Genomic DNA, 25,752 nt, shown 5'->3' with positions numbered 1-25,752 from the left:
AGTTGGTTTGAGGTATTCTTCATATTTTATAAAAATTACTTCTAAAATTAATGTAATTAAATATATTGAGCATACTAATGTCAATGATTTTTTTTAGAATTGCTTGGGGGCATTGGATGGGATTACATTAACGTTCATGTCCCTGAGCGAGATAAACCAAGATACCGATCAAGGAAGGGAGAGATTGCGACCAATATGTTGGGAGTTTGTAATGTGGACATGAATTTTATATTTGTGTACCCAGGTTAGGAAGGGTCGGCATCTGATTCTAGAGTACTCCGAGATGCGATAAGTAGACCATCGGGATTAAAAGTTCCCACAGGTAACAATAGATTATTTGTTTATATTAGTAATTTGAATCCTCATTTTTCTTATATATAGTAATATACATTTTTTTTTTGTATTAGGGTGTTACTACCTTGTGGATGGTGGGTACACAAATGGTCCAAGATACCTTGCACTGTATAGGGGAGTGCGTTACCATCTCTCGAAGTGGAGAAATAGAAGACTCTCGATTAATCATGAGGAGTATTTCAATATGAAACATGCTCAAGCTAGAAATGTCATTGAGAGATGTTTTGGACTACTTAAGATGCGTTGGAGCATCTTAAGAGGTCCATCATTTTTCCCAATTAAAACACAATTTAGGATTATGACAGACTGCTGCCTATTACATAATCTTATTAGAAGGCATATGTCAGCTGATCCAATAGAAAATGAAATCCTAAACTTGGACGAATCTGAAAGTAGTGATGATGATGAAGATATGATTGACAGTGTTCAACCTACACAAGAATGGACTGCATGGAGAAACACTTTGGCTATGAATATGTACAATGAGTGGCGTGCACAAGTGTGATTTGATTAAAAAATTTTACATATGCATGTTGTGATTTGGTTATGGTTTGTTATTTGAACAAATAGTGATTTCTTATGTATTCGGTTATGATACTTTATTCGAACAAAGTGTGACCTGGTTATGTATTTATTTAAAAAGTGTGATGATTTGCTTATGGTTTTTATCACTTACTATTAATTATATGCATTATTGATTATATGTCCTAATGCCAATATAAAGGGTGTTCCACATGTTGTGTATGTAATTGTAGGAATGGAAAGTGAACAAAGTAGTCAACCAAAAGGAAGTAGAAGGGTTTGGAAACAACATGAAGAAGATGCATTGCTCTCCATACTTGAGGAGGCAGTTGTTAAGAATTTGAGATATGATAACGGTTGTTTCAAACCCGGAACAATGGCTCAATTTGAAACAGCTATTAATTTGAAATGTCCTAATGCCAATATAAAGGCAATTCCACATATTGAGTCCAAAATGAGGTGGAAAAAAGATTATGCAATAGTTTATGACATGGTTAATAAAACTGGTTTTGCATGGAATGATGTACGAAAGTGTATTGAGGTTGATAGCACTGAAGTATGGCAATCCTATGTAAAGGTAATTCTCTAACATAATACTAGAATTTAACTTTACATATTTGATTACTTAACATGTTCCCTTACATACAATTTAATAGTATGATTGTGTCTACCAAACCATATCCTTTAGCCCTATTCATTATAACAGCTTAATTAAATTAATGGATGCTTGATTATATCAAGACAGGTTGAAGGGAACAAAATAAGATTGTTTGTATTTTATGGATAGTGTGATTTGTTTTCACATTGCAGGTTAACAAAGAAGCAGAAGGCTGGCTAGGAAAATCATTTCCATTGTATGACAAATTGAATGTTATTTTTGGGAAAGACCGAGCAACCGAAGTAGGAGCTGCAACTCCTACTGAGATGATGAATGAGCCTGAGCACATTAATGAAGATGAAGATGAGGCGGAGACTAGTTCTCCCTCTGTTGCTCGACGGTCCAGTAGTTCAAGTACCCGGAAAAGGAAGAGAGCTACTAATGATAATGATCTTGCTTTGGCATTTAAAGAAATACTTTCTAAATCAGTTGATAAGTTGGGTGAAGTTTTACAAGTTGCTTTTGGGAAGGGAGTGGATTCAAAACCTGAGATTGTTTCAGAATTGTCAAAAATGGATTTGTCTATTGAGGATCAAATCAAGGCACTAAATATCCTTTTCGAAAAGCCACAGAATAAGAGGACATTCTCGTCTTTGGATGGTGCAATGAAAAAAGCCTTTGTACTCATGTTACTTGGACAAAGTAACCCCAATTGACATTTCAAACCAACAACAATATATTTTGTTAAAAGCTGTAGCATGCATATATTTTGTTAAAAGTAGCATGCATATATTTTGGCTATCTGGACAAACTGTTTCTTATTGAAACCACCTTGTATTTGTATATTTTATGAACTTGGATATGTGGTTGGATTATATATCGTAACGATTGTAGTTGTTTTTTGTGAACCTTCTTTTATGTTATTGGAAAATATTTTGAATTTGATGTATGAAATTTACTATTTTTCTTTGTTATTTGAAAATTTATGTGGTTTTCAATAGGTATAAATATGAGAAAAGTTCAACAAACAAAGAAAGATTTGTTAAATTTTTTTTTTTCTCTTGTCCTATCCGGTTCGGTATCAAACACAGTATAAACAATACGATCATTAATCCGATACTGCACCATATGCCCAACTAATTTAGTCAGTATTATATTGTGGCTATTTATCGTATCCGACAGAAATAGTCAGTACAGTCCGAGCTACCAAACGAGGCCTAAGTGTAGAGGGAAGCTCCTCTTGATAAAATTAGGGATGAGCAAAATAACCCTAGGAACGGATACACACGGAACCCTACCCAGTAACCTTTGGCGGGGTGCCGGTACACGTAGCGTCTCCTAAATGTTTTCAAATTCGACTCCGAGCAAGAAATTTCAATGCCAGTTTCGAATGCAGCACAAATATATCTAATATTTGTATGGCTAGCTTTCAAAATCCAAAATCCATACTTCTGAACCCTTCCATCCAGAAACCTTTCAAGAAACATAGAGAATTGCAAATAATATATACAAATAATATTTGAGGTACCAGTGTTTCCTTAGGATGAACCATGGAAGAATCAGACCCGTTATGTTATCAGCACAGCAGAAACACATCGCTGCCGATTCTTCACCACCATTGAAACTATGCAAACTATTAGCAACGCGTATGCATCTCGTTGCGGAACTTCTTAAAAGAGCAAGAGAAGAGAAGGAAGGGAAAAGAAAATCCAATTCACTGGTCAGAAGATTAATTGAAAGGGCTAACAGAACTATTACCTTCCACACGATAACGACGAGCAAGCTACTACTTGTCCTGAAAATCTGTAACAAACACAGTAAATTAAAAAGGCAAACCACTCATAGGGCAATCCACCGCTATTCAAGGGTGCCATATTCTTCATACACTGCTAAGAGTCAATTTGCAGAGGCTATCCTCTCTGCCATCGTCACGGAAAATGCTACCTCTGGAAATGGATGTTAGGAAATGCTACGATACTACCATTGGACAGGAAGAGGAATTCGGACTCTTCGTTGGGACAAAGTGCCCTGGCCATTTCATCTCCAATTAGGTCGCTATTCCAGCTTTTGTATAATTTTATTTAGTTTTCCTTCAAGAGCTTTCCACTGATCTTGATCCCGCTACCCTACTTTGGGACAATAAGCCATGGATTGGAATTTAGCCCTCTTCGTCATAATCTTCCTCATCCTCGTCTAGCCTTCTGCTGAGATTCGCAAGTTGAATAGGATCAATGGCCATTCCATCCACATCAGAGAGAGACCACCCAGGATATTCTTCATGTTTAGGCTCGGAGATAGGTCCAGCTGATGAGGCTTGAGCTGCCGTTGGGGCAGCTTGGGATGCCGTTGGGGCAGCTTGGGATGCCGTTGGGGCAGCTGGGGCTGCTGTTGGGGCAGCTTGGGCTGCTGTTGAGGAAGCTTGGGCTGCTGTTGCGGAAGCTTGGGCTGCTGTTGCGGAAGCCTGGGCTGCTGTTGCGGAAGCCTGGGCCGCTGTGGCGGAAGCTTGGGCTGCTGTTGCGGAAGCTTGGGCTGCTGTTGCGGCAGCTTTTGTGTCATCAGTATCATTAACATCGGCATTCAGATCAAAGTTTCTAACTGCTGCATCAGATTCATCAGGGGCAATGACATTTTCCTTCAATATATCCTTTGACTCGGAAACATCATCCACCACCATTCCAGGGTTAGGATTAGGTTCAGTGATCTGCCGAAGAGATGTGCACGGATCAGATTCAGTCTCATGGTGCGAAGTGTCTCTTTCAGTGGTCCGACCACGTCCACGGCCTCGACCCCGACCCCGACCTCTTCCCCTGCCGCTGCTACTGCTATTTTTTATCTCAAGCTGCAGAGAAAAAGTAAAACAAAGTTTTCAACATCAGTGAAACTCTGCATATTGCATTTAGTTAACAGCTAATTCAGCCCAAACACAAACAAAACCAACTCAGATCCTCTATTCAAACTTGTATATATAAATTCACAAAATATTTACGTCCTCAACCTGGACATCCTAAAGAAACCAAAAGAGACATCACTCAGATTAAAGAGTTGCCGTGAAAAAAATAGAATGAACACAAAACATCACCGAGATCTCAATATAATAAGCATGGAAGTTGGTTTTATGTTTTTCCTTTTGGTAAAAGGAAATTGGTTTTATGTTTTTTCTTTTGGTAAAAGGAAATTGGTTTTATGTTAAGAACAAAAGATAATGATTAATTGTAGGGTTCCATTAGAGTTACCATCTTGCTCCTCTTCAATTCTTCATCACTGTCAATGCCTTCATCACCTGGTGGTTTTCTGCAGAAAAAATATATCAGTAAGTAGATTCAAATGACAATATCATGGATTAATGATATTGCAAATAACAAGAATAGATCATCTAATATACCTTCTTTTTGAAAGGGTTCGGTCATCGGCAGCAGCATCAGAATGACCATGAGTATAGTCAGGAACTCTGCTGACGATGTCCCTCAGAAAATCAAACACATTATAGCTCTGTACACAGTGCTTTCTGCAAACAGGATAGAGAAATAAGATTTGGCTCATGCAACTGGGAGCCACAGGGTACTTTATATTCAACTCTGGAGCAAAATTTTCTTTAAAAGATAATGCAGTAAAAACAAATTTGAATGAATATTACAACTAGATAATCTTAATTTAGTTTCAGAAAGATTCGTCAGGTGCCAGAAAATTTGAATGGCATAAGCGTAAACATATTTATTCAGGTACTAGAAAATATAAGCATATCTCTCCTTAGCCAATTAGATCATTCTTCAGCATGAGCTCTGCGATAAAGTTCAGTATACAAACTGCATGTTACTATTGATGTGGATTTCTCTAATAATGTTGTACTTATCCTGGAAAAAATAATTGTATCTATGAACTACGGCTTACTTGATCATCGTAGAATTATAGCATGTTACTATCCAACGTACTGTGTCGATGCTAATGGGTAGGAGAATTCTAATTTAAAGGTTCGATGCTAAAGGAATCCAATTCATTCTCTCATAATTTCATTTATATCTATGTCTTCTGAGGTTGTCATCCGTCCAAAATATACAATTGCTAATTATTTGGCTGGATCTGAAGAAATTTAAGTGATGTTGAGATTGATGAGCTCTATTCTTTTCTATATTTCATTGAAATTACCATAAAAGATGGGTAAATTGACTCTTCTAGAATTACAGAATATTCCCATGCAAACTCTGTTCTAATGGGTTGACTGATGACCATCCAAAATGATTTGGAAAGATGGACTACCTTGCAAAGTACACATTATTGCTTTGATATGTCTAAAAATTAGTACTTGTTCTGATATTCAAAGCAGGAAACCTATATTTTGTACATAACCTTGTTCTAATATTCCTCCATCATTCTGCTGCACTGCAAAAGGTTAAATTGGGTGATTCTCGCTCTTTCGTTTTTGTCTGCTCATTGAGATTTTTTTTTAACCTATCTTTAGGATCTTCGAAGCTGAGGAGGAGGTCGTTAATTGTGGAATAGAGAGTGCACTTCTAAAATTCATTGTGGGAATAAGGTTCAAGTTTTTACCGTACAATTGGAGTAATCATTTCACTGCTGTTGTAGTTACTTTACTATAAATTTATTTTGTATAGATCCCTTAAAACTGAATAAGTAAACAGATAAACATCGTTCAATCTTTGACTTACAGATGCACTGCATTCATGGTTTTAGCTCCTCTTTGCAGGGTTATCTCATAGGTACGGTCACAAAGGTCTTGCAAAAATAGCTCTAACGCTTTAGCTGCATAATATGCAAGATGAGTAGTATAAGCAACCAAAAAACCAAATAAAATAACCTGGTGGGATGGTATTTTACTATTCATGAAGTTAGAAGTACTCACACACTAAAACAGGCACTGCTAATGCTATCTTCCCAACATCTTCATCAGCTTGCATAATCTTTTTAATCCGGGCCTGCCGAATTAAAATTGTGTTTCAGAATGGGGGTCAAATACATGTATAACTTCAGAGCTAAACTAGAGTTAATAAACTAAATTAATTGACGGAAAAAAAAAAGAGAGTTGATAAACTAAACATCATTCTTCATTCTTCAAATAGGAAGCACAAGGCAAATAACTTAATTACTACTTCTAAAGATAAAAAAAGGTTGTCAACATACTTCACTAAGAGATAAGGGTTTCTCCAAAATTTATTGCATTCCCTACGTGGACACTCTGAGGGTAAATGACAAGTGCCATCAAAGAAATACTATATAACATAATCCCATACTTGGCACACGAAACATCAAAGAAACTCGGGGAAATTTAAATGATCTTTGCTACACGAAGGACTAATAACCAACAAGCAGAAGATTTGTCGGTAAAATTCAACAAAATGTTAATCTCTCTCTCTCTCTCTCTCTCTCTCTCTCTCTCCCTTTCTTTTCCCCCCTTTCGCTTCCATTCTTTTAAACAGAGAAGGATGGTATTAAGCTAAAGAAATGTCACGGAAAGGTAACAACAATGGCAAACAACATCGAGGCATAAACCATGAGTCTTGACACAATCTCCTTCTCTGAAACGAGATGCAGCAGAACTTCATAAAGTACCAAACTGTAAGTCACTCATTCAAAATTTCAATCATGAAGTTACCGAATGTTTCTTCCATTCCTTTTTTTTTTTTTTTTTCCTTTAAGAAAGTTTCAAACATAAGATTCACAACTCTTGATCGCCTAGGCCAGCGCCTCACAGTTACAGAGCTACTCTTGAACCAGAAGTAGCATATGGATAACAAAGTAGCTGAGCAAGTGTAAGCCTTGGTTTTATTACACCCCACGAAATAAAATCCTCTAGTTGTTTTACAATCTTCAAACATTATCCAAACCCAAATCCAACTTCTCATTTGAAAGGAATATTTAATAAAAAAAGACCAGATTTAGCCATCAGGGGCCTCACAAGTTATCAACTAATCTTGACTAATTTGCAAAACCACATCACCACAAGAGCAACTAAGCATGTTTATCTCCACAAACAAAACCCCCATGATTCAAGTACCAATTTACAAACCCTAGGCGAAATCATCGATACGAACCAAATCCCAAGACCATATCAGATAACCCCAAAACAACAAACCCATCACCCAATTCTCCCTAAAACCACAGTCCCATCAAAGAAAAGAACAATACGGCCTAGAAAAACCCGACCCAGATCAAATATCTCAAAAATCCCCACAAAAATTGAAACTTTAACCAAACAATTCAAATCACCGAAACATAATTCATTAATCCCCTTAATTAAACCCACGATTAGCACAGCAAACCTACACCAATCCAAAAATTCTCTTCCTTTCCCTAATTTCCTAGCAACCACACAAATTAAAACTCGATCTGAGAAAAAAAACATAAACCCTAGACAAAGGAGCGGAACGAGCGAGAGAAATAGGGTACTTACAGCAGGAAAACGGGTATCGAGCTTCTTCCTCATGGCGTCAGATTTGAAGCATTAATTAAATCGAAAAGGCAAAACAACAAGGAAACCGAAAGAGAATCGAATTTTCAGAGCCGCAGAAGAATGATTGCTGCTTTCATCATTGTCGTATAAAATCCATCGCACCCCTCTCAGATCCGAAACCTTTTTTTTTCTTCTGAAATAAAATTAAAACTATATATAATAATAAGAAAAATACAAACAGATTAAACTGGTTTTTTTGGTTCCAACGGAATATCTGACCGTACGAGTTAGAGGAAATAGGAACACAAACAGAGAGAGATGATAATATTAAGGATCGGATTCGGATAGACTCGCAGTGTTGGACCTTTTTTTTTTATTTTTTATTTTTTATAAAGTGTTGGACTTAGGACATTGAAGCACCGCTCCACATGCCACTTTTCTGATGGTAGGTATTATTCAAAGTACAAGACATGATTGTACTTGGCTATACAATCTTGACCGTTTGATCTTCAATTGTGGGCTTGTGCCACGAATGATTTTAGTTTTTTTTTTATGAGAAATTATTAAAATAGATTTGAAAATTTTGAGTTCTAAGAATAAAATAAAAAATAAAGTAAATAGTATATATTTGACTTTTTAATGTTAAAATATAATTTTTCGTTAAAGTAAATCGTAGAACGGATTTTTTTGTTAAAACTCTCTTTATTATATTGTTAGGACATATTAGTTTTGATGTGATTGATAATGATTAGATTATGAGAAATTGTAAGAATACTCTCTCGACATATGACTCTCTATCGACGTCCTATCATTTCATAATTTAACTTTAAGTCTTGCTCCAACATTATAAAATATTATTTCTAAAACATAAGTGGAAAATAGTTCATAAATGGTCTCACTAATGAAAGTTTTTTTTTTTGAGACTCACGGTGTTGGACTTAGGACATTGAAGCACCGCTCCACATGTCACTTTCTGAATGGTAGGTATTATTCAAAGTACAAGACATGATTGTACTTGGCTATACAATCTTGACCGTTTGATCTTCAATGGTGGGATTGTGCCACGTAAGATTTTGGTTTATTCTATTGTATAGGACATTTTAGTTTCGATGTGATTGTTGATGATTAGATTATAAGAAAGAACAATATTATTAGCGTTTCAAAAATCTCTATCTACACTCCTCATAAATGTATTTTTCTTTTAAATATAGAAAATTTAGAATGTAAAATGAAAATTTTGAAATACCAATAACAATTCCCATAAGAAATTGTAAGAATACTCTCTTCAAATATGACTCTCCATCGACGCTTTACCATTTCATAATTTTACTTTAAATCTTGTTCTAATATTATAAAATATTATCTAAAAAGTATAAGCACAAAAAAATTTCATAAAAAATGTTACTTTTGAAAATCCTTTTTCTTTAGATTATTAGTGTTGATTATCTAAAGCATTACTAACATCCACACCGCACGTCCCAACCATACCTGATGCTTATTCGATTTTGTAACGTGGCGGGAAGGCAGTGGCTGTTTGACAGGAAAAAACAACAGTCATTCACACACCTGATTACTATGTCCACGCCGCACTTCCCAATCCTTCCTCCTCCATCGTTCTATCTCTGTCTCTCGCTCCGCCTTCCTCCACCGCCCTCCTCACCGAGTCCTCAGTCACCCGCGCCCTTATATCCCCGTCGCCTTCGTAAAACTCCGTCACTGAGCTCCCAGCCACCTCCGAATCCTCTCTCATCCTTCTATGGAGATATAATTCATAGATATAAGAGATGGATGCTAAAGCCAGGAATAAGGCGCCGTTTCCTGCGAAATTGAATGCCCAGAAGAAGGACAAGCGCATGGACTCTCCTCTCGTGCGGTCAGTACCCACGCCTTCTGTCTTCAATTTTTTTTTTCTCAGTGTGTATTTATGTATACGTATATATATACATAAATACTAGAGGTTATGGAGTTTCAGTGTAATGTAGTTATCATTATTAAATTGGATTCTGTAGAACCCCTTTCGTAAATGTTGTGTCTTGTAGTTGGTTCTATGATCACCATATTCTTGAATGCTTAATTGATGTATGTGGTTAAAAATTGTGTTCTTGGAATTTGATCGTGTCCAAAGCTTTTAGTTTATGAAGTACAAAGTACGAATTTGGTTCGGCAGTCCGTTTCTTGTTTGTACGAAACTTATGATTTGAAAGGAAACTTATGAGAACTGGTTTAGTTAGGAATAGGATTTAGCTGAGAAAATGCTCAGTAGGGAACAACCTAACTTATATTTTCTCAGAATGCATCTTGAACTAAAGAGATTTATCTTGACATTGTTTACTTCCACCTTCTCGTTATGTATATTATCGTTGCTGTACCTTTTATTGTAACTTTTTGCTTATTACTGGTTCTGTTCTTGTGTTGGCATATATAAATTGCTAAGCCAGAGTTCCTGACTGCTTCTTTCTCTCCTTTTTTGTGATACATACAGGTACAACGAATCTGACCAGCCTGTGTGCAGGGTTTGTGACAATACTCTGAAATCTGAATCCCAGATGCGCATAAAGCATTGCGTAAACATCGTGAGGTGATCATTGTTCATTTAGTACTTCCCTATTTGTAAAATTAAGAAACTAAGAGGCCTAGAAAAACATCTTGTATCGTAGAAAATTCAAAGTTGATATGAAGGATGCAAGTTTTTGAAATAATATGAAATGGTTACTGCAGCATTTTACCGGCTTCTTGAAACATAACAAAGTAACTCATTTGATCTCAATCAAATCATGTATTGTGAATCTGTGATGGTGAAACATTAAAATACTGCTGAATTCAACCTGGCCATTGTAGCTTCTAAAATGTTGTTTTGTTATTTCTTTTCATTATTTTGTCTATCATCTCCCTCAGAAGCATAGGGCCTATCCCATTTACTAATTACGGGCAATAACTGATATTGTTTGGTTACTAGATCTTCTTGTATACTAATTTGAGTTGGATATCTCATATGTCAACTTACATTCAATCCATATCTGGTGGAATGATGAAGCATTTCCTTCTTTACACTTTCTAGGCTTGAAGCTGTGATGGGCTGGGGAAGTAGGTGACATTAGCGTTCAACTTACATTTAGTCTTAGATGGAGTTCCTTATTCTTATTCTTTAATATATATATCTGAATGAGTATTACTAATAGAATGTTTGTATTGCTTTAGGCCCTAAGTAATTTCAAAGCTACAGCTGCTGGACTAAACCGAGTCAACAACGCAAAAGCTGAAGCGCGTCCGGAATTGCCAAAATCTAAGCCTGAACATTCTGTGGAGTTGCATTTACCAGGATCTGAACGCTCTACACAATTACCTAGAGAGCAGTTGTCATCTGAGCTTCCTCCAGATTTTTTTGATAACCATGATGCAAAAAAGCAAAATACAGGTGAGAATACGAAACCTATATGTTTTTCTAACGAAACCTATGTGTTTTTCTATATGACTGTTACCACCTTCTCATTGCTTTGTGTGATTGCCTAAGCAGTAAGGACAAAATCAGTTTGGACAGAGATTTATTTATTTATATTATTTTTACAATAATGTAGGTGATGTCAAAACGATAATTAACAGAGCCTAAAATGTAATTTTGGTCATAAGCACAATACCAGAACAGAAAATCTGAGTAGAGGATTGATATTTGTGTTATTTTGGAATTAGTTTTGAACTGTTGATCGCTTTCTTTTTATGATATCTATTATTCTTTCTGACTTAACAATATCATCGTAGGAAGGGAAAAGGTGCAGACAATAACTATTGAGCCTGCCAGGGACCTTACACAGACATCATCACAGATTGCCCGTTCAGAGGCCAAGCAAATTAAGGGAGCTCTTCCTGAAGGCTTCTTTGACAACAAGGAAGCTGATTTATCTGCACGAGGAATAAAGCCTGTTAAGCAAGATGTTAAGTAAGTGCACTTTTCCCATTAACTCCTAGATTGTAAAGGTGCTATTCTGGAAATTTCTCTTCTTTGTTTTCATTTTCTAGTCTAGTATGAGGTCCTTGCAATGGTTCAAAAATTCTAGTAATATACTTGTTCATGATATTGAATCTGAAAAGGTTTAATGGTTCATAATTTGGATGCGTGTTCTTGATGTACACCTTGGAGAGAGAGAGAGAGAGAGAGAGAGAGAGAGAGAGAGAGAGAGAGAGAGAGAGGGAAATGTTCTCTAGTTCATATCTAGGTAGTCTTGTATGGATCTGTTAATTGGTCATATCATAATTTGAATGCATGGTCTTGATGCATTTAATTTAATGGAGAGGAACGGAAAATATGCCCCGTTCATTCTTGGGAATTCATTTTCGTTTGGCTCTTTCCAATAGTCCCCAGCAGTTTACACAAGTTCTGCCCATTTGAAGCTGTTCGCTTCCCCAAATTACCATCTGGTATTTTCTGAAGGACAGTGGTAATAGGCTATTTTGAACCTGAGAAAATTGGAACAGGCGTAATTTGTAAATGAGTCATACATGAAGATATTGCCTTGAAGATAGTACACATTAGAGGTTCTGCGCCTAATATGAGCTTATAGTAAAATACATTAGGAAAAAAAAATCCAGTACCACTTCACTTCCTACCCAAAAAGAAAGCCATCCTTTACTGGTGGTCAAAGTGTTGAATTCTGCTGTGGTAGGAAGCCATAGTTATTATGATTAATAAAAATCTAAGAACATTTACCCTTGAATTCTCCAGTCAGTGGTTTCCACACATGGTTTTCCATTGACTCAAGGCCGTCCCTCCCTTATTGTCCTGGGATTTTCTGCGTTTGCTTGGCTTCTCTTTCTTTTTATAGTGCTTGTGGTTTATGCTGCCACGGGCTCAATTTGAAGTGTGAGACTAGTTGAGTATGAAAACTGTAAGAACTTTTGTGTGAGAAATGGTCCAAACCATTTAATAAAGGAAATATGGTTATAGTATACGTTATATAAATTAAGTACACATTTAATATAAAGTGAGAAAACCATAGTACTTGAACAAATTATGGATGGAAGACAGTTACAAAACTTGAAGAAAACTGACAGCAACTGCTACCATGATAGGTGGAGCAGTTGCATCCTATAAGTCAGGTTTTGATCCCCTTTCTCGGGTGAGTTACAGGGTTCTCATAATGTGAATGCTCGCCCTATCGAGAGTAAGAGTTCCATTGCGTTTCCAAGAGAAAGGAAGGTCCAAATCTCATCTCAATCATCTCGTCTACGACAGCAAGTAAGTTCATCCGTAGTTTCTGCAAAATGACGATTTAATAAATATTATGACTAGTATAAATGCATGCGTGTTCAACAAAAACTGCTGATTGATTGTAGATATCATAACATGGTTTTTTATAACGAGTTTCAACATTTACTATGATAATTTTCCAAAACTAAATTTAAGATTTGCATGGGAAGTTTGTTATTTGAGATTTGTAGTTTTGGCATTATTGTACATAATATATCGAGTCTCTTAGGTTTAATATGAAAGCATTGTGACCTTGAGTTTGTATTTACTGTATGGCAGAGATGAGTACAGAGAATTTGAGAAGTTGATACAAGAGGACTTGAAGGAGGTCGATAATCGTATGGAAGAAGAGGAGGTGAGGGTTTTCATGTCCTTGCACTGTTCATTTAGTTTTTTTTTTTCATTTACATGGATGTTGACTTGCGCATACTCATAATTCTTTTCTTACTGTAATTGTGCTGCAGATTGATGCTGCTGAGACGATAAAAGAGGCTGAATCAGTGGACCAAGGGTGAGTGCAGCAATAAAATGTTATCGTTCTAAACATTCATTTTGTTCTTTGCAACTCAATTTTCTTTGCTTTTAGTTTTTACCTTCTTCGTTCTCCTTTTGTTTTTCAGGGCATATAGCGAGAGAGTGGAATTGTTGAAAAAGAAGAAACTGGAACTGAAGGCTGCCGGTGCTGCCAAGCGTAGAAGAGTTTCTGAGGTTTTAAAAAAGGAGCCTAGTCACAATGAGTCATCGAGTGATAGTGAGACGGATGAGAATTTTGCAGTGGATTGGAGAGCTCAACATTTGTGAATGCTCTTGGGGGTCTCCTTTACAATCCGTTCTTGACATTTTCGAAACCCCCTAACCTAATGTGCCAAGTAATTGGTTTTTGGAATCCTTGTGCTCTCTCTAACTGCAACAGGGCATGTATATGTACGACGGGGAGGGAGCGAATGTGAAGGCTAAAATGTGCACCCAGCTCATTTGGATATCCCCACAATGTTAAGAAGGAACAATGCGTTGTGGAAAATATATTTTCCGATCGACGACTCGATGTACTTATTTGTAGCTTAAATTTTCTTACAAGCAGAGGTGGAGCAATATATTTACTTGAAATGCGGCATCACTAAACTACGCATAGGCTAATAAGTTAATACATTTCAATTCATATTGAATGGATTAGCAATTATTAGAAAAGTCACTATCACAAAGGGTTAAATTGACTTGTTTCATTCTTTTCTTTTTAAAGTTGAAGATTGATAAATTCAAGGGTTTTTATCACAACTAGTTTTTGAAAATGACCCATTCCATAAAGCTGGTCTCTGAAATTGAAGACCTATCAATTTAGTCCCTGAAATAAGTGTTGCAAATCAATGTGATTCTTTTGTCGTAAAGAAAAAATTAGGTTAAATTCATTTTTAAATAATTTTGGGTTTAATTTTTAAGCCAAAATTATTGGGGGAGAAATGCTATTTTTGGGTTAAAACCTAAATTTTCTAGGGTTTAAACTCAATCATTGAAGTTGATATAAGGCTATCTCAAATAGATTTGAGATATTTGACTTTAAATTTGACTCAATTCTTCTCCAACGCAAATTTATATTTAACTTTAATTAAGTATAATTCTAGAGTTAAAAATGGGGCATAACACCATAGTTTGCGAAAGTTATATTTAGCCTTAATTTGATTCAATTCCTCTTTAATGAACAAGATTTAAACGATAAAGGTTAAATTTGACTCCGTATACATTGGAGATGAAATAATTTGCACCATCGCATTTGATGTCAAATATGACTATATATAACTTTGATATTATGAGTGGAGTGCGATTTACACTCTCAAAATGACTTGAAGAGGAATGTACATAACATTCTTGGTTTCCATGCACGCAGTAATTACTTATTACCAAGTTCAGTTTCCATGTTCAAATCCAGTACAAGCTACTTAAAAATTCGATGCACTGATTGCCACCCATATAACACTCAGTATAGAAGGTTGCCAAACATGGCATCCATTTGATTGGACAGTCTTGATTAATTACTTGTTCCAACGAAAATGGTCTAAAACCCAAATTTTTCAGTCCATGGTAGTATGAAACACCTCTTATGGCACACAGATTACAAAAGTTAAATTCTATTTCATATTCTTCCATTTTCTTAGCAGCCTAATATTTATTACAATTTAATCACCTTCTTAAAGAAAAAATAGAATTTATAAATCATACATTCGAATAGAGTCGTGATATTTCAAAATTTCAAAAAAAAAAACCAATAAAGGACACAGTTTATCCTTCGGATTTGGATGGCAAATAAGTTGATGTATATGCATCTTAATTCCATGTTTACAATGAATACTATTGATACGTTTTAGGAATTATATACACTATCTTTTTGGGATACTAGCGTTAGTGACAAATAGTTTTCACTGTGCATGCATTAACCTCTAGATATGGAAAGTACCTGCAAGTGTTTGGTTAAATTCTTGAACTTATCTGCATACAACTCACAACCTTCAAAATTAAGGCCTTGTCATATCTAGTGTAATCAAAGCAGGATTTTCTGTTTAATTTGTTTCCCTATAATAAGTTGCATGATTTGTGCTAAGCCAAACTAGGTAGAAGGAAAAGCAAGTAACATTCAAAGTTTGAACTCTTGATTGGAAATGTAACATGGTAATTATAATGAAAGGGTAAATTAATAGTTCAATGCAATATATTTTTTACTGCTGCTGTTGAACAATTTTTTAACTTGTCTCTGTTATTTATTTTTTTTGTATTTTTTTTATCCTTGTTTAATAAATTATTTATCTTTTAATATTTTTTAACTAAGAGATTTTAAATGTTTCATTGTAATCGATCAAGTTTATTTCTTTCAAGCCCAAAACTAGAGGAAGAGAGATTAATTTGTGACCATTTGATGATATAATACATTTGTTATGATCAACTACTAAATACTTTTATTATTGTTTTTTTTATTTTTTATGAGCGGTATAATATTGATTCAAGAAAAATTACAATGCTTAACTAATACAACATGAAAAACAAACTGTATATCATAATCGTACATTAAAGAGGAGGTTATTTTTTTCTCGACACCATTAGTTGTGTGCCACGTGAGCAATTTTCAACTGAGCCTGTTTATTGATTAATGTAGTACACGTGGAGGACCGATGCTAGTATTTTTTCACTTAAAATTTTACACTTAACTAGATGGATGTACGTGCAATTATGTTAAAAAGGAACGTTTACCAATTTTCTATATAATATTATTAATTATTATTTTCAATGCATGGTTGTAACTTATTACCAAGTAGGGTTTTGGTTGTTCAAATCCAGTATAAAGCTTACTTAAAAAGTCGATATTGCCACCCGTATGAAAACTTATCAGTATAGAAGGTTGACATGTATACCTGCATAAATAGCCGGAATTATATTGTACTTGCAATTTTTGTTTGAATGATATAATTATTGTGGGGGCAAAGCCTTGGCCATGAAGCCGAATCTCAGCAAAAGCCAAATCTCAGCAAAAGCTTAGTCACCACTTTAATCCTATGCTATTATAGTGCATATTACAATTACGATATGAGATTTCTTTCCAAACATGAACGATAAGCATTAACTCAAACCCTTAATAAAAAGGAGTTGATGTCTTCAAATCTTTTCATCAAACCCAAAATTTCTTTTCTAATTAGTTCAAGAGATGGCTGAAGAACATCAAAGCCCTTCCGAAGCCTCTAACATCTCAGGGGCCACAGATGGCACTCCACCACCCAAAAAAGATAGCCCTCCTCCTCCCCCTCCTCCTGACCTTCCTGACCAAAAAATGAAGATGAAAATGAAAGAAAAAATCATCATCGATGATTCTGATGATGACCAACCCCAACCCAAACTCAAAAAGCCATCCGCGGCAGCCGGATCATCCTCATCACTGACACCGAGTTCACGTGCCTTGCTTCATCTGAAGCTTTCCAACAACGACCCTGGTCATGCGTTAGGGTCGTCGAAGGAACTCGTTCTGTTCAACCCTCTGAACCAGGATTCATCATTGAACCCAGAGGGATTAGAGTTATTGTCTCAACACAACGAGCCAAGAAACGAGAGCCCGCGTGGTGGTGATGGGAGAAAACCCCGAACTAGGGCTTTCACATGCAACTTTTGCAAGAGAGATTTCTCTACTTCCCAAGCATTGGGAGGTCATCAAAACGCTCACAAACAAGAGCGTGCCTTGGCCAAAAGGCGTCAAGGAGGAATAGGAATGGACAATCTCTTTGGACATTCCTATCGTTATCATAGTCCTTATTTAAGTATCACTCAACACCCTCTCTATGGATCTTATGGTAGATCTCTTGGGGTTAGGATGGACTCCATGATTCACAAGCCTTCTTATCCATGGTCTGCCTCGACATTCGGGTTCGGGCGCTTTGGCCATGGTATTGGTGCTGGGAGTTTGTCATCATCAAGGCCAGGAGTCCTCATGAATAACTTTCAATCTTCCATTGATAGGCTCAACCTTCATGGCCTTCATGCTAATACTACTCAAACATTAGGGCTTCCAGGAACCAGCAGTGCTTCAAGGTTTGATCAGGAAATTGGTTCTTCTCGCAACTTTGGTGGTTCAAACTTCGGAATCAACAGGCCAATCATTGCTGGTGATGTTCTCCACCATGAGCCTCTGGAACCCGATGCAGATGCTTCTGGACTCGATTTGTCTCTTAAGCTTTAAATTTGTTGTTGTTTGTTTGTTGTTGCTATTAAATTTTATTTATATAGAACATAGACACAGTGTTGGTTTAAATTCGATTAGTTTGCTAGTTTGTTTGAGTGCTTTTATTTGTATTTCCATCCACAGATAATTTGTACTTTAGAATATTGTTATGAAAGGTTATGTTTATTTCTTGTATTTTGATTGTATTCAATGTTCTGTTGGTTTTATTTTGTTTCCAAATGATCACATAACAGTGATGATTTTAATAGAACATGAGTCTGTGTATGCGTTTCTATTGCACTCAAATTATCATATGATTTATGTTAGTATAAACCTCTCATAAACTTACTGATCTTTTAAATTTAATGTCCTGGAAATTATATATTCATTTGATCGTGGAAACGTTTATGGCCTTCAAAACTTCGATCTTGTGATTAAAGCTGATCGACTATTAATCAAAATTTCGATTACAAAAGATCATTCACTCTTTGTTTGAGGGGATTGCTTGTTTTTAGAACATTTTTTTAAAGAGATTTTTATATAAATCTTGTCCTCATCAGGACGCTACATATAATGAAAAGTTTTATGAACCCTTGTTTCCTTGACAAAATAATTAAGTGGCTTAATTATTTCCTTTTCCTATGAAGGTTAATGAACCCTAAACCCTAATATATATATATATATGAGAAATTTTCGAGTGTATATATGCGGCACATTGAAAGGATGGTAAAATTAACAAAGACGTGGAGTTCGGAGCAAAGTCAATCAAACAAACCTAAGATTGACATGTTTGTTTGTGAGCCTTTGATTCATTGCATCTTGCATATGGAATCATAAGTTCTTAGGTGCATATAGCTAGCACTTAGTTGTCATTCCCTTATCATTGTTTTTCCATGAAATATTATAACAATATGGTAACAATTACGTTGTTGAGATTATCCTTAATTAGAGCAAACAAAGTAAGTATTCATCGTCATGTCCAATCTGGAGGTCAATCAGGTCCAAACTGATAATGAAGAGGCTTTAAAAATATATGACCAACAAAACAGGAGGTTTTGAAAATAATTAGAATTATGCTTCAAGTCAACTATTATTTTGCAATGAGAGCTGCTAGACCCATCCCGTTGTCTTATTTCCCCACCCATGTTATATTTACACCCACTATAAAAAGTTAAAAAAGTTAAAATGTTATTTTCCCATCCACTATTATTCCTAAAATAACCCTATATATAATTAGAGATAAATTTATCTTAAAAAAAGAATATAAACGAATAATATTACTCTCTTCTAAAAGCCAAAAATAAAAAAATAAAAACCGTTTCCCTTCCAAATTCCAACTGGAGTGGGAATGAAGAATTCTGGGTTTTCATTCATTGCTTTTCCCCTTTTGTTTTATTTTCATATGCATTTCCCCTATCTAAATTCCAAGGGCACATCCAAGGAAAAGTTCAGAAATAAAGAAACAGGAATATATATTTGTTTTCGAAGTTCACTTCGGTTTCAAATTAAAATAATTAATTGAAACCAAATGTTCGAAAACGAACCAAGGATGAAGCAATGGAGTTCATCACCATCAAAAGGCTTTGAAACAATGTGTACCCAGTATGAAGCAAATGGTGTGAGATTTGTGTTTCACCTTCTGGTTATTTGAAGGGCAATTAATTATAAAAAATTCAACAATACTGTAGAAAGGAAAGAGGGAAACAATTATTCAAGAAAAACTCAATAAAAAACAAATCTACCCTAACCTAATGAAACAAATTGCACCCTAACCTAATGCAAATTCAAATAAAAAGTCACGCGATGCTTCAATTGTACGATGTTGACAAATCAAGATGACCCACATAAAATTATCTTTTACCTCTTTAACAGAAACATAATCATTTACTTCTTCCATAGAAACATCATCTTCTAACTTCATTCTTTTTGCTTTTTCTGAATGATTTTGCTTTCTTTGAATGAAAGGAGAGAGGAAGGATGAGTTAGGATTTAAGGCAGACAAATTTTCTAAACATAGCATGAGAGTTATCATGCCCAAACTTTTCTTTTTTCTTTTCTATATAAAAAAAATGTAATGCAAAAGGGGGTAACTAAGATCCTTATTAGTCATTTTACAAATGGACAAATTTGTAATTAAAAAATTCATAAAAAAGTGGATGGGAAGATAAGACATTAGGATGAGAATAACACCTCTCTTTTGCAAATCTAAACTGAAATTCAGAATAGAAATGTGGGAAAGCCAGTATAGGATTGTGTATATTAAACAATCCCTGAGTTCACAAACTTATTTCGCCATCTTGCATTGGTTTCTTCAGTTTTATTAGGATTGCCTTTCATCGTTACATCATTTTTTTTTCTTTTCATTCCTTTATTTTTCAATGAAAAATTATACAACATTTTTAAAAGTAATTTTATAATAGAATAACGTACTTATAAGCGGAAGAGACAACCCATACGGATATGTGGGCTAGCCACAATAAATTGTAACTCAGTACAAATATATATTATTCTCGTATTTGTGTGAGCATCTATCTCAAAATGTTTCGAGCTCTCAATATGTATGTACATCTCTCATTTGCTTCTTTAATTCCACATTGTTGATAGAATGGTAAGCTTGTTTGTTTTGTTATTTGTGGGTTGAATTTCATTATTAGTTCTGTTATTTTTGAGAATTTATATATATAGCGCGAAATTCAAACGGTTTCTTGTGTGCGTCGGGTAACTTCGAATCAAGCGCTATATACGTATAAGCTGTAAATCATTAAAAATATCTCAGTGTGTAACATTCTTATAAGCACCAAACTTTGTTCACCTTCCTGTTTACTAATTAGCATGGTTCAGTAACTTTGTTCAAACTTCCAATTACCGTGCGACTAACGTCATAAGCAGAATCCTATGAAAATTCTTGACTATGTACAGAATGCTTTACCTTTACCTATTCTATAGTGAAAGCCGAAAGATGATGGTTTAACCTAAAATTTTAATAAACTTACGAGTATTTATTCGAGTAAATTTATCAAACTGAGCTTTGCTATAATTAACGCGGGGGGAAAAGTAAGCTATTTACACTCCGTTAACTCCATACATATATCCTGGTGGTTTCTCCTCAGGCTCTTTACATGCGAAAGATCTCCTCAGGCTCTTACTTTCGTGTCTGCAAACACAGACACAGTCTTGTAAGATCCCTTCTAGTTTTAGATGTACTCTCAGTTCCTCACCATGGTAGTGTCCCTTAAAATAAATTTATGTACTTCTGCTCTCTTCCTTTACTTTGGCCACTCACTCTTTGGTCTAAGGACATAAGTTTATGATGATTCATAATAGTTTTCACAGAAAGCTTGGCTTCAAAGCTAGGGCGGCAAGCAGATATGCTGGGAACGAGCATCTTGGCCTTGGCTCAAGAAAACGCGCGGTGGCTTTTGTGTTTTCTTGTTAACGCATCTCGAATGTACTTCTCTATTCATAATCACGTTTCTAGCATATTCCCTGGATTGTCCTTTTTCAGTGATCCCAAAATCAAACTGTTGGAACTTTTAGCTTGAGTTATATGTTTAAGAGTTGAGAAGTTATATATTGACTTGCTCCTCGCTGATGACTTGTGCGCGTTTGTTCTTATGGAATGTATCACAGATAAGGTTAAAGATTTGTAACAGGCCGAGTCTGCTGCATTTGTGGAAAGTAGCACTCTATTAAACATTACTTAGTAATGCAAACAACAATATGCTTGTAAAAAGCTGTTAGTAATTTAATATTAATAATCTGTTGAAACAGATTTATACTTACTTTCTTATGTTTTAGGAACCAAGGGGTACTTTCGTACATTGAAATTTCCTGATCTTCTGGAGATGGATTGTAGTATGAGTTGATCTATGGTAGAGTTAGATTTATTGTATAATATTTGGTCAATGTAATTTATGAACTTTCACGGTGCAGATGGTATTTTCAAAATTTTATACTCTTTCAAAAGCGGTTTGATATTGATATTTAGCCAGCAACAGTGGTTGAAAATGACCACAATTGTCCCTTGGCCGACCTTGCTGTTACATAATTCCGTTCCAGTGCTGCACTCTCTCCCAAACACCAACTTTTGAACGCTAAATCTCACCTACATGATTTTCCTGCTCAAAAGACATTCAAACCTTTCAAAGGTACAGAAGTAGTAGTCTAGTCGCATGTTTGAAGACTTGATGAGCAGTACTAATTAAGTAAAAAATTAACTTGTAGATTATAGACGAACTGCAACAGTTAGATACAAGTTTCTTGTGGAATCCTGTTCCCTATTGCATAACAAATGCTAAAATTAAAGAATTGAGAACAATAATTTCTTTGCTTCCTATCCTAATTTCAGCAATGACACTCACCTTGTTTACGAGGGTAAATCCTAATATGATACAAGTATTTTGTTTTTTATTTTTTCTTAACATATATGCTTCATACTTGTTTTGATTTTTCCATGAACAGGAGGAACTCTGTAATATTCTGGCATTGTTGCAGGAAAGAACATCTGTCTAACTCCTTCATCTTTAATAATTGGGAATATGATTCTTAATGCACTCTGAAAATTGAAAACCAATAGATTAGTTAGCAATTCATGTTTGTATGACTTATGTAACGAGCTTGCTGATGAGAAAGTACTGGCAGAATGAGTAAACATACCAAGGTCAATCTAGCCCCCAACCACAAGCTTTTCAGTGTAGGGAATGGAATCATTAGGCAGCCGACTCCATAGACAGCCATAGCAAAGAAATGGAGAAACAGGCTGATTGGACGAGTGTTAAGACGAGAGAGTAGAGATATTGGTCCATTTGAACAGACGCCTCCGAGGCTCAAATAATCAAAACATGCTTCACGCATTTCTTGTCTTGCAGGGTCAGGTGATGCACAAAACACCTTGCAAAGGGCACCAGCTAATGTGTTTATGGTAGATGAGACTGGCTGCAATGAAAATTAACCAATTCCATCAGACACATTTCATATGCATGATATTTTTATACATTTGATTTGATGTGCTATGTTATCAGATTGTAAATCTGAACCGGACGTATGTCGGACAGTCTAATAAGATGAAATTTTCTTTTACATATTGGAAATGTGCTTATATACCTTGCGGAGTGTGTAGAATGATTCGAGATACTCACACAACAGAGGTGCATCGTTGAAATCAGTCAGGGGTCTCAGAAGATCCCTTAGAAGAACAATGTCAGAAAGAGTGACTGTCATTCCTCCTCCGGTTAAAGGATGTCTCATGTTGAATGCGTCCCCCAATAAAATTGCACCAGAAGTGGGTCGGGGAGCAGCCGGCATGCTTTTGTTTGCATTGTTCTGATGATTCCTTTATCAACCGTTGCTAGAAAAGCCTTTAAAAGTTGACGGGGAACCTAAGTGCTGCTGATAGGATAAAAGAGGATGGGTGAAGGATCTCCCAAAATCACATGTCCATGGTTTGCATGAGGAAGCTCACAGTTCTCCAAGATCAAACCAACCAAGCATGATGGATTTTCAATCTACAGTATTAAGACAAAGTTAGTCCTCCTGTTGTTCTCCTGGAAGAGCAAACATTTTCCATGCTAATATATATAGGAAATGCTCAAGATTCCAAATGTCAAAGAGGAATAAATTACATTTGGAGTAGAGATGGAGCGGCAAAGATTTGAAAAGCAGCCATCGCATACTATTGTAAGAGGAGCATATGTTCTCATCTCCTCTCCAGCCTTGTTCTTGTACATCACTCCTTTGATGGTGCTTTTTTCCTCAAGTAGAGTTGTCACAGTTCCTTGTTCCAATTTCACACTGTAGAGAAAACATTATGATACATGAGTAAGAGGTGGAAAATAAATTACATCAAAACAATAAAAAAAATGGAAAATGATGTTCGCATCATAATCGAATTACGAAGGAAAACGGTAATTTACTCTGGCAGAGTTGCTGCCCTTTCACGCATTCTTTGGATGAAACGCTTGTTGTGGAAGCTTCTTCCGACGATATCTGAAACTATATGTTTCCTAGGGATAAGACAGTTTCGTGTCATTGTCATTTTTGTAAATAGCATAACCAAACACTTTCTGAGCATCAATGGACTCATTAGCACAATCTTCAAGACCTAATCAATCAAACTTGAGATAACCTCCAGGTTGCAACAGTTTAAAAATTCTGTCCGGCTCGCTTAGGTCCCTTTCGATCACATGTACACGCCGTCCTTCCTATATTTATTTAACACGAAGCAAAACTCATGGTTAATTACTCAGCCTTGTAAAAACTAATGATATTTACAACCGGCCGCTCGGGAAACCAAAGTTCTTCAGTGTGAACAAGATTAACATTGTCTGGACTGCACTATTGGAATTAGCTCCCAACATAGGCAAATCAAATAGAAGAGAATAAAGGAATTAGCTTATTTAAAATTCTAATTAGTTTATTACTCTCTTAGACAAATGTTGGTGAGAAACATTTAAAAGCACATTTAGAGGGTAGTATTAATACTGTAGTATGGTCCATAAATATTGCTTTTCCCTTTAAAAACGGTTCTCAAGTATTTTCAACTATGAAAGTGAGTTTTGAAGGACTCGTTCATATGCATGCCTTATTAAGAAAATAAATCAATCAATAATGAATAAAAATGTCAGAAAAACACAGCTTCAAGTTTTGCTACTTAGCTTAATGATCTGGGTTGCTGAGGAAAATAAAGTTCAAGAAAAAAAAAACCTAGAAACCTTGACCATAAACTGATCAATAGAGAATATCAAGAATGATCACCTTGCCAAGAGTGTAAGCAAGAGCAGCACCAGCAACTCCGCCTCCGACAATGACAACGTCCGTACTTTTCTCAATCTCGGGCGTAAGAAAAACACCGGTTGCCGACACATTTGCAACATTGACCTTCTTCTTTTCGCCGAAAGTGGTGTTTATGATGACGAATAAAACAGAACTCAACAGAGAAACCAAGACACCAGCAAGAAAATACTCGCAAGCCATATTTAATTAATATTTTCTTTGATTTCTTTTCGCTGTGATTTGTAATCTGATTTCGCTGTGATTTGTAATCTGTGAAAGTGTTCAATGCTGATGATTGTTATGAGACAGCAATGGAGACTGAATGCGCTTATATAGAGTTAAGTATTGTCAGCGGATTCAGGATTTCAAGATTGAGGTCCCAAAATAAAAGTTTAAAAAAAAAAAAAAATTAGTCTAGTTTGGTTCCATAACACTATTTTTTATTGAATTTAGTTAATTGAATAATCAAAATTAATCAACCACATCAAGTGGCCAAGTTTTAAGGGTGCGGATTTCAACTCTTAAAATACAAAAAAAGGGAGGTCCCGGGTTCGAGGCTCCAAGATAGTGAGTCTGCTTCATTGTGGCCAGGAAAAAGCTGAAATGCCTCTATGAGGCTTTTAGGCCCCTAGAATGGTGGATAAATAATAATAATCAAAATTAATCCCAAAGGTAATAAAACCATTACAATTGGGAGTTGAAACTAGAGTTTAAGATTAAAAAACTTAAATGAATTTGGAAGAAATAAAATTAGGCAGCTAGAGGTGGTGGAACAGTAAATGGTGCTAAGGGATGGGGTAACTTGGGTTTAAAGTTGGGAGGTTGCAATGATTTGGAGGATTAAAACAAAAATTAGAAACCTCTTCTTCTTCTTTATAAGCACTGCATGCATGCACATCCATGGAGGCAACTAGCCTCTCCGTTGCACTTGCCCAAATTGTTAGAGAGTCTCAAAGATCGATCATAAGTGTTTCTTCGAGCTTCTGGAGGGTCTCGGAACCTCCGGGTCCCTATATGGATCCGTCCATGTTGGGAAAATTAAGGATAAAGCTTCTGTGTAGGCGCCTACCACCATGACTACTTTGCTAATAGGCATGTGGGAATAAGTGATCAGAAATAATTAAATATACGAAATAAAACAGATTTTTATTTTATTTTTTGTAAGC

General features: G+C 35.7%; 4 protein-coding genes and 1 pseudogene across 8 annotated transcripts; 3 read left to right on the top strand and 2 right to left on the bottom strand.

Annotated features, from left to right (window-relative positions):
* The first annotated feature begins 768 nt into the window (after positions 1–768).
* Positions 769–2,382, top strand: LOC148695445 (uncharacterized). Of its 2 annotated transcripts, XM_088697551.1 has the most exons (3): positions 769–853; positions 1,110–1,453; positions 1,687–2,382. In XM_088697551.1, exons 2-3 carry the CDS (start codon positions 1,112–1,114, stop codon positions 2,188–2,190), a joined length of 846 nt encoding a protein of 281 aa, XP_088553677.1. In that variant the 5' UTR covers positions 769–853; positions 1,110–1,111; the 3' UTR covers positions 2,191–2,382. The 2 variants fall into 2 exon arrangements, with proteins under 2 accessions (XP_088553677.1, XP_088553678.1); XM_088697552.1 differs by lacking the exon at positions 769–853 and having other exon boundaries at positions 863–1,453.
* Positions 2,383–3,167: 785 nt separating this feature from the next.
* On the bottom strand, positions 3,168–8,338 carry LOC137733505 (uncharacterized). The gene is made up of 6 exons (XM_068472649.2): positions 7,881–8,338; positions 6,333–6,405; positions 6,139–6,232; positions 4,857–4,979; positions 4,708–4,765; positions 3,168–4,313 (listed from the first exon to the last, which is right to left on the bottom strand). Exons 1-6 carry the CDS (start codon positions 7,911–7,913, stop codon positions 3,633–3,635), a joined length of 1,062 nt encoding a protein of 353 aa, XP_068328750.2. The 5' UTR covers positions 7,914–8,338; the 3' UTR covers positions 3,168–3,632.
* A 1,326-nt stretch (positions 8,339–9,664) lies between these two features.
* On the top strand, positions 9,665–11,818 carry LOC148695444 (protein ABA AND ROS SENSITIVE 1-like). The gene is made up of 4 exons (XM_088697190.1): positions 9,665–9,753; positions 10,363–10,444; positions 11,079–11,295; positions 11,637–11,818. Exons 1-4 carry the CDS (start codon positions 9,665–9,667, stop codon positions 11,816–11,818), a joined length of 570 nt encoding a protein of 189 aa, XP_088553316.1.
* Positions 11,079–14,229, top strand: LOC137735458 (uncharacterized). Of its 4 annotated transcripts, none has more exons than XM_088697547.1 (5): positions 11,079–11,295; positions 11,637–11,814; positions 13,402–13,477; positions 13,587–13,633; positions 13,743–14,229. In XM_088697547.1, the coding sequence occupies exons 3-5, from the start codon at positions 13,463–13,465 to the stop codon at positions 13,921–13,923; spliced, it is 243 nt and encodes an 80-aa protein (XP_088553673.1). In that variant the 5' UTR covers positions 11,079–11,295; positions 11,637–11,814; positions 13,402–13,462; the 3' UTR covers positions 13,924–14,229. The 4 variants fall into 4 exon arrangements, with proteins under 4 accessions (XP_088553673.1, XP_088553676.1, XP_088553674.1 ...); XM_088697550.1 differs by lacking the exon at positions 11,079–11,295 and adding an exon at positions 13,003–13,110 and having other exon boundaries at positions 11,663–11,802; XM_088697548.1 differs by lacking the exon at positions 11,079–11,295 and adding an exon at positions 13,003–13,110 and having other exon boundaries at positions 11,675–11,814.
* A 4,577-nt stretch (positions 14,230–18,806) lies between these two features.
* LOC137734009 (squalene monooxygenase SE1-like) lies at positions 18,807–24,787 on the bottom strand (annotated as a pseudogene).
* Positions 24,788–25,752: the final 965 nt, after the last annotated feature.

The sequence above is a fragment of the Pyrus communis genome, chromosome 7 (genome assembly GCF_041283825.1).
Source record: "Pyrus communis isolate YQ-2024b chromosome 7, ASM4128382v1, whole genome shotgun sequence".
In the NCBI taxonomy this organism is placed as follows: Eukaryota; Viridiplantae; Streptophyta; class Magnoliopsida; order Rosales; family Rosaceae; genus Pyrus; species Pyrus communis.
The sequence above is the reverse complement of the archived record's forward strand: the minus strand, read 5'-3'. Positions and strand labels throughout refer to the sequence as shown.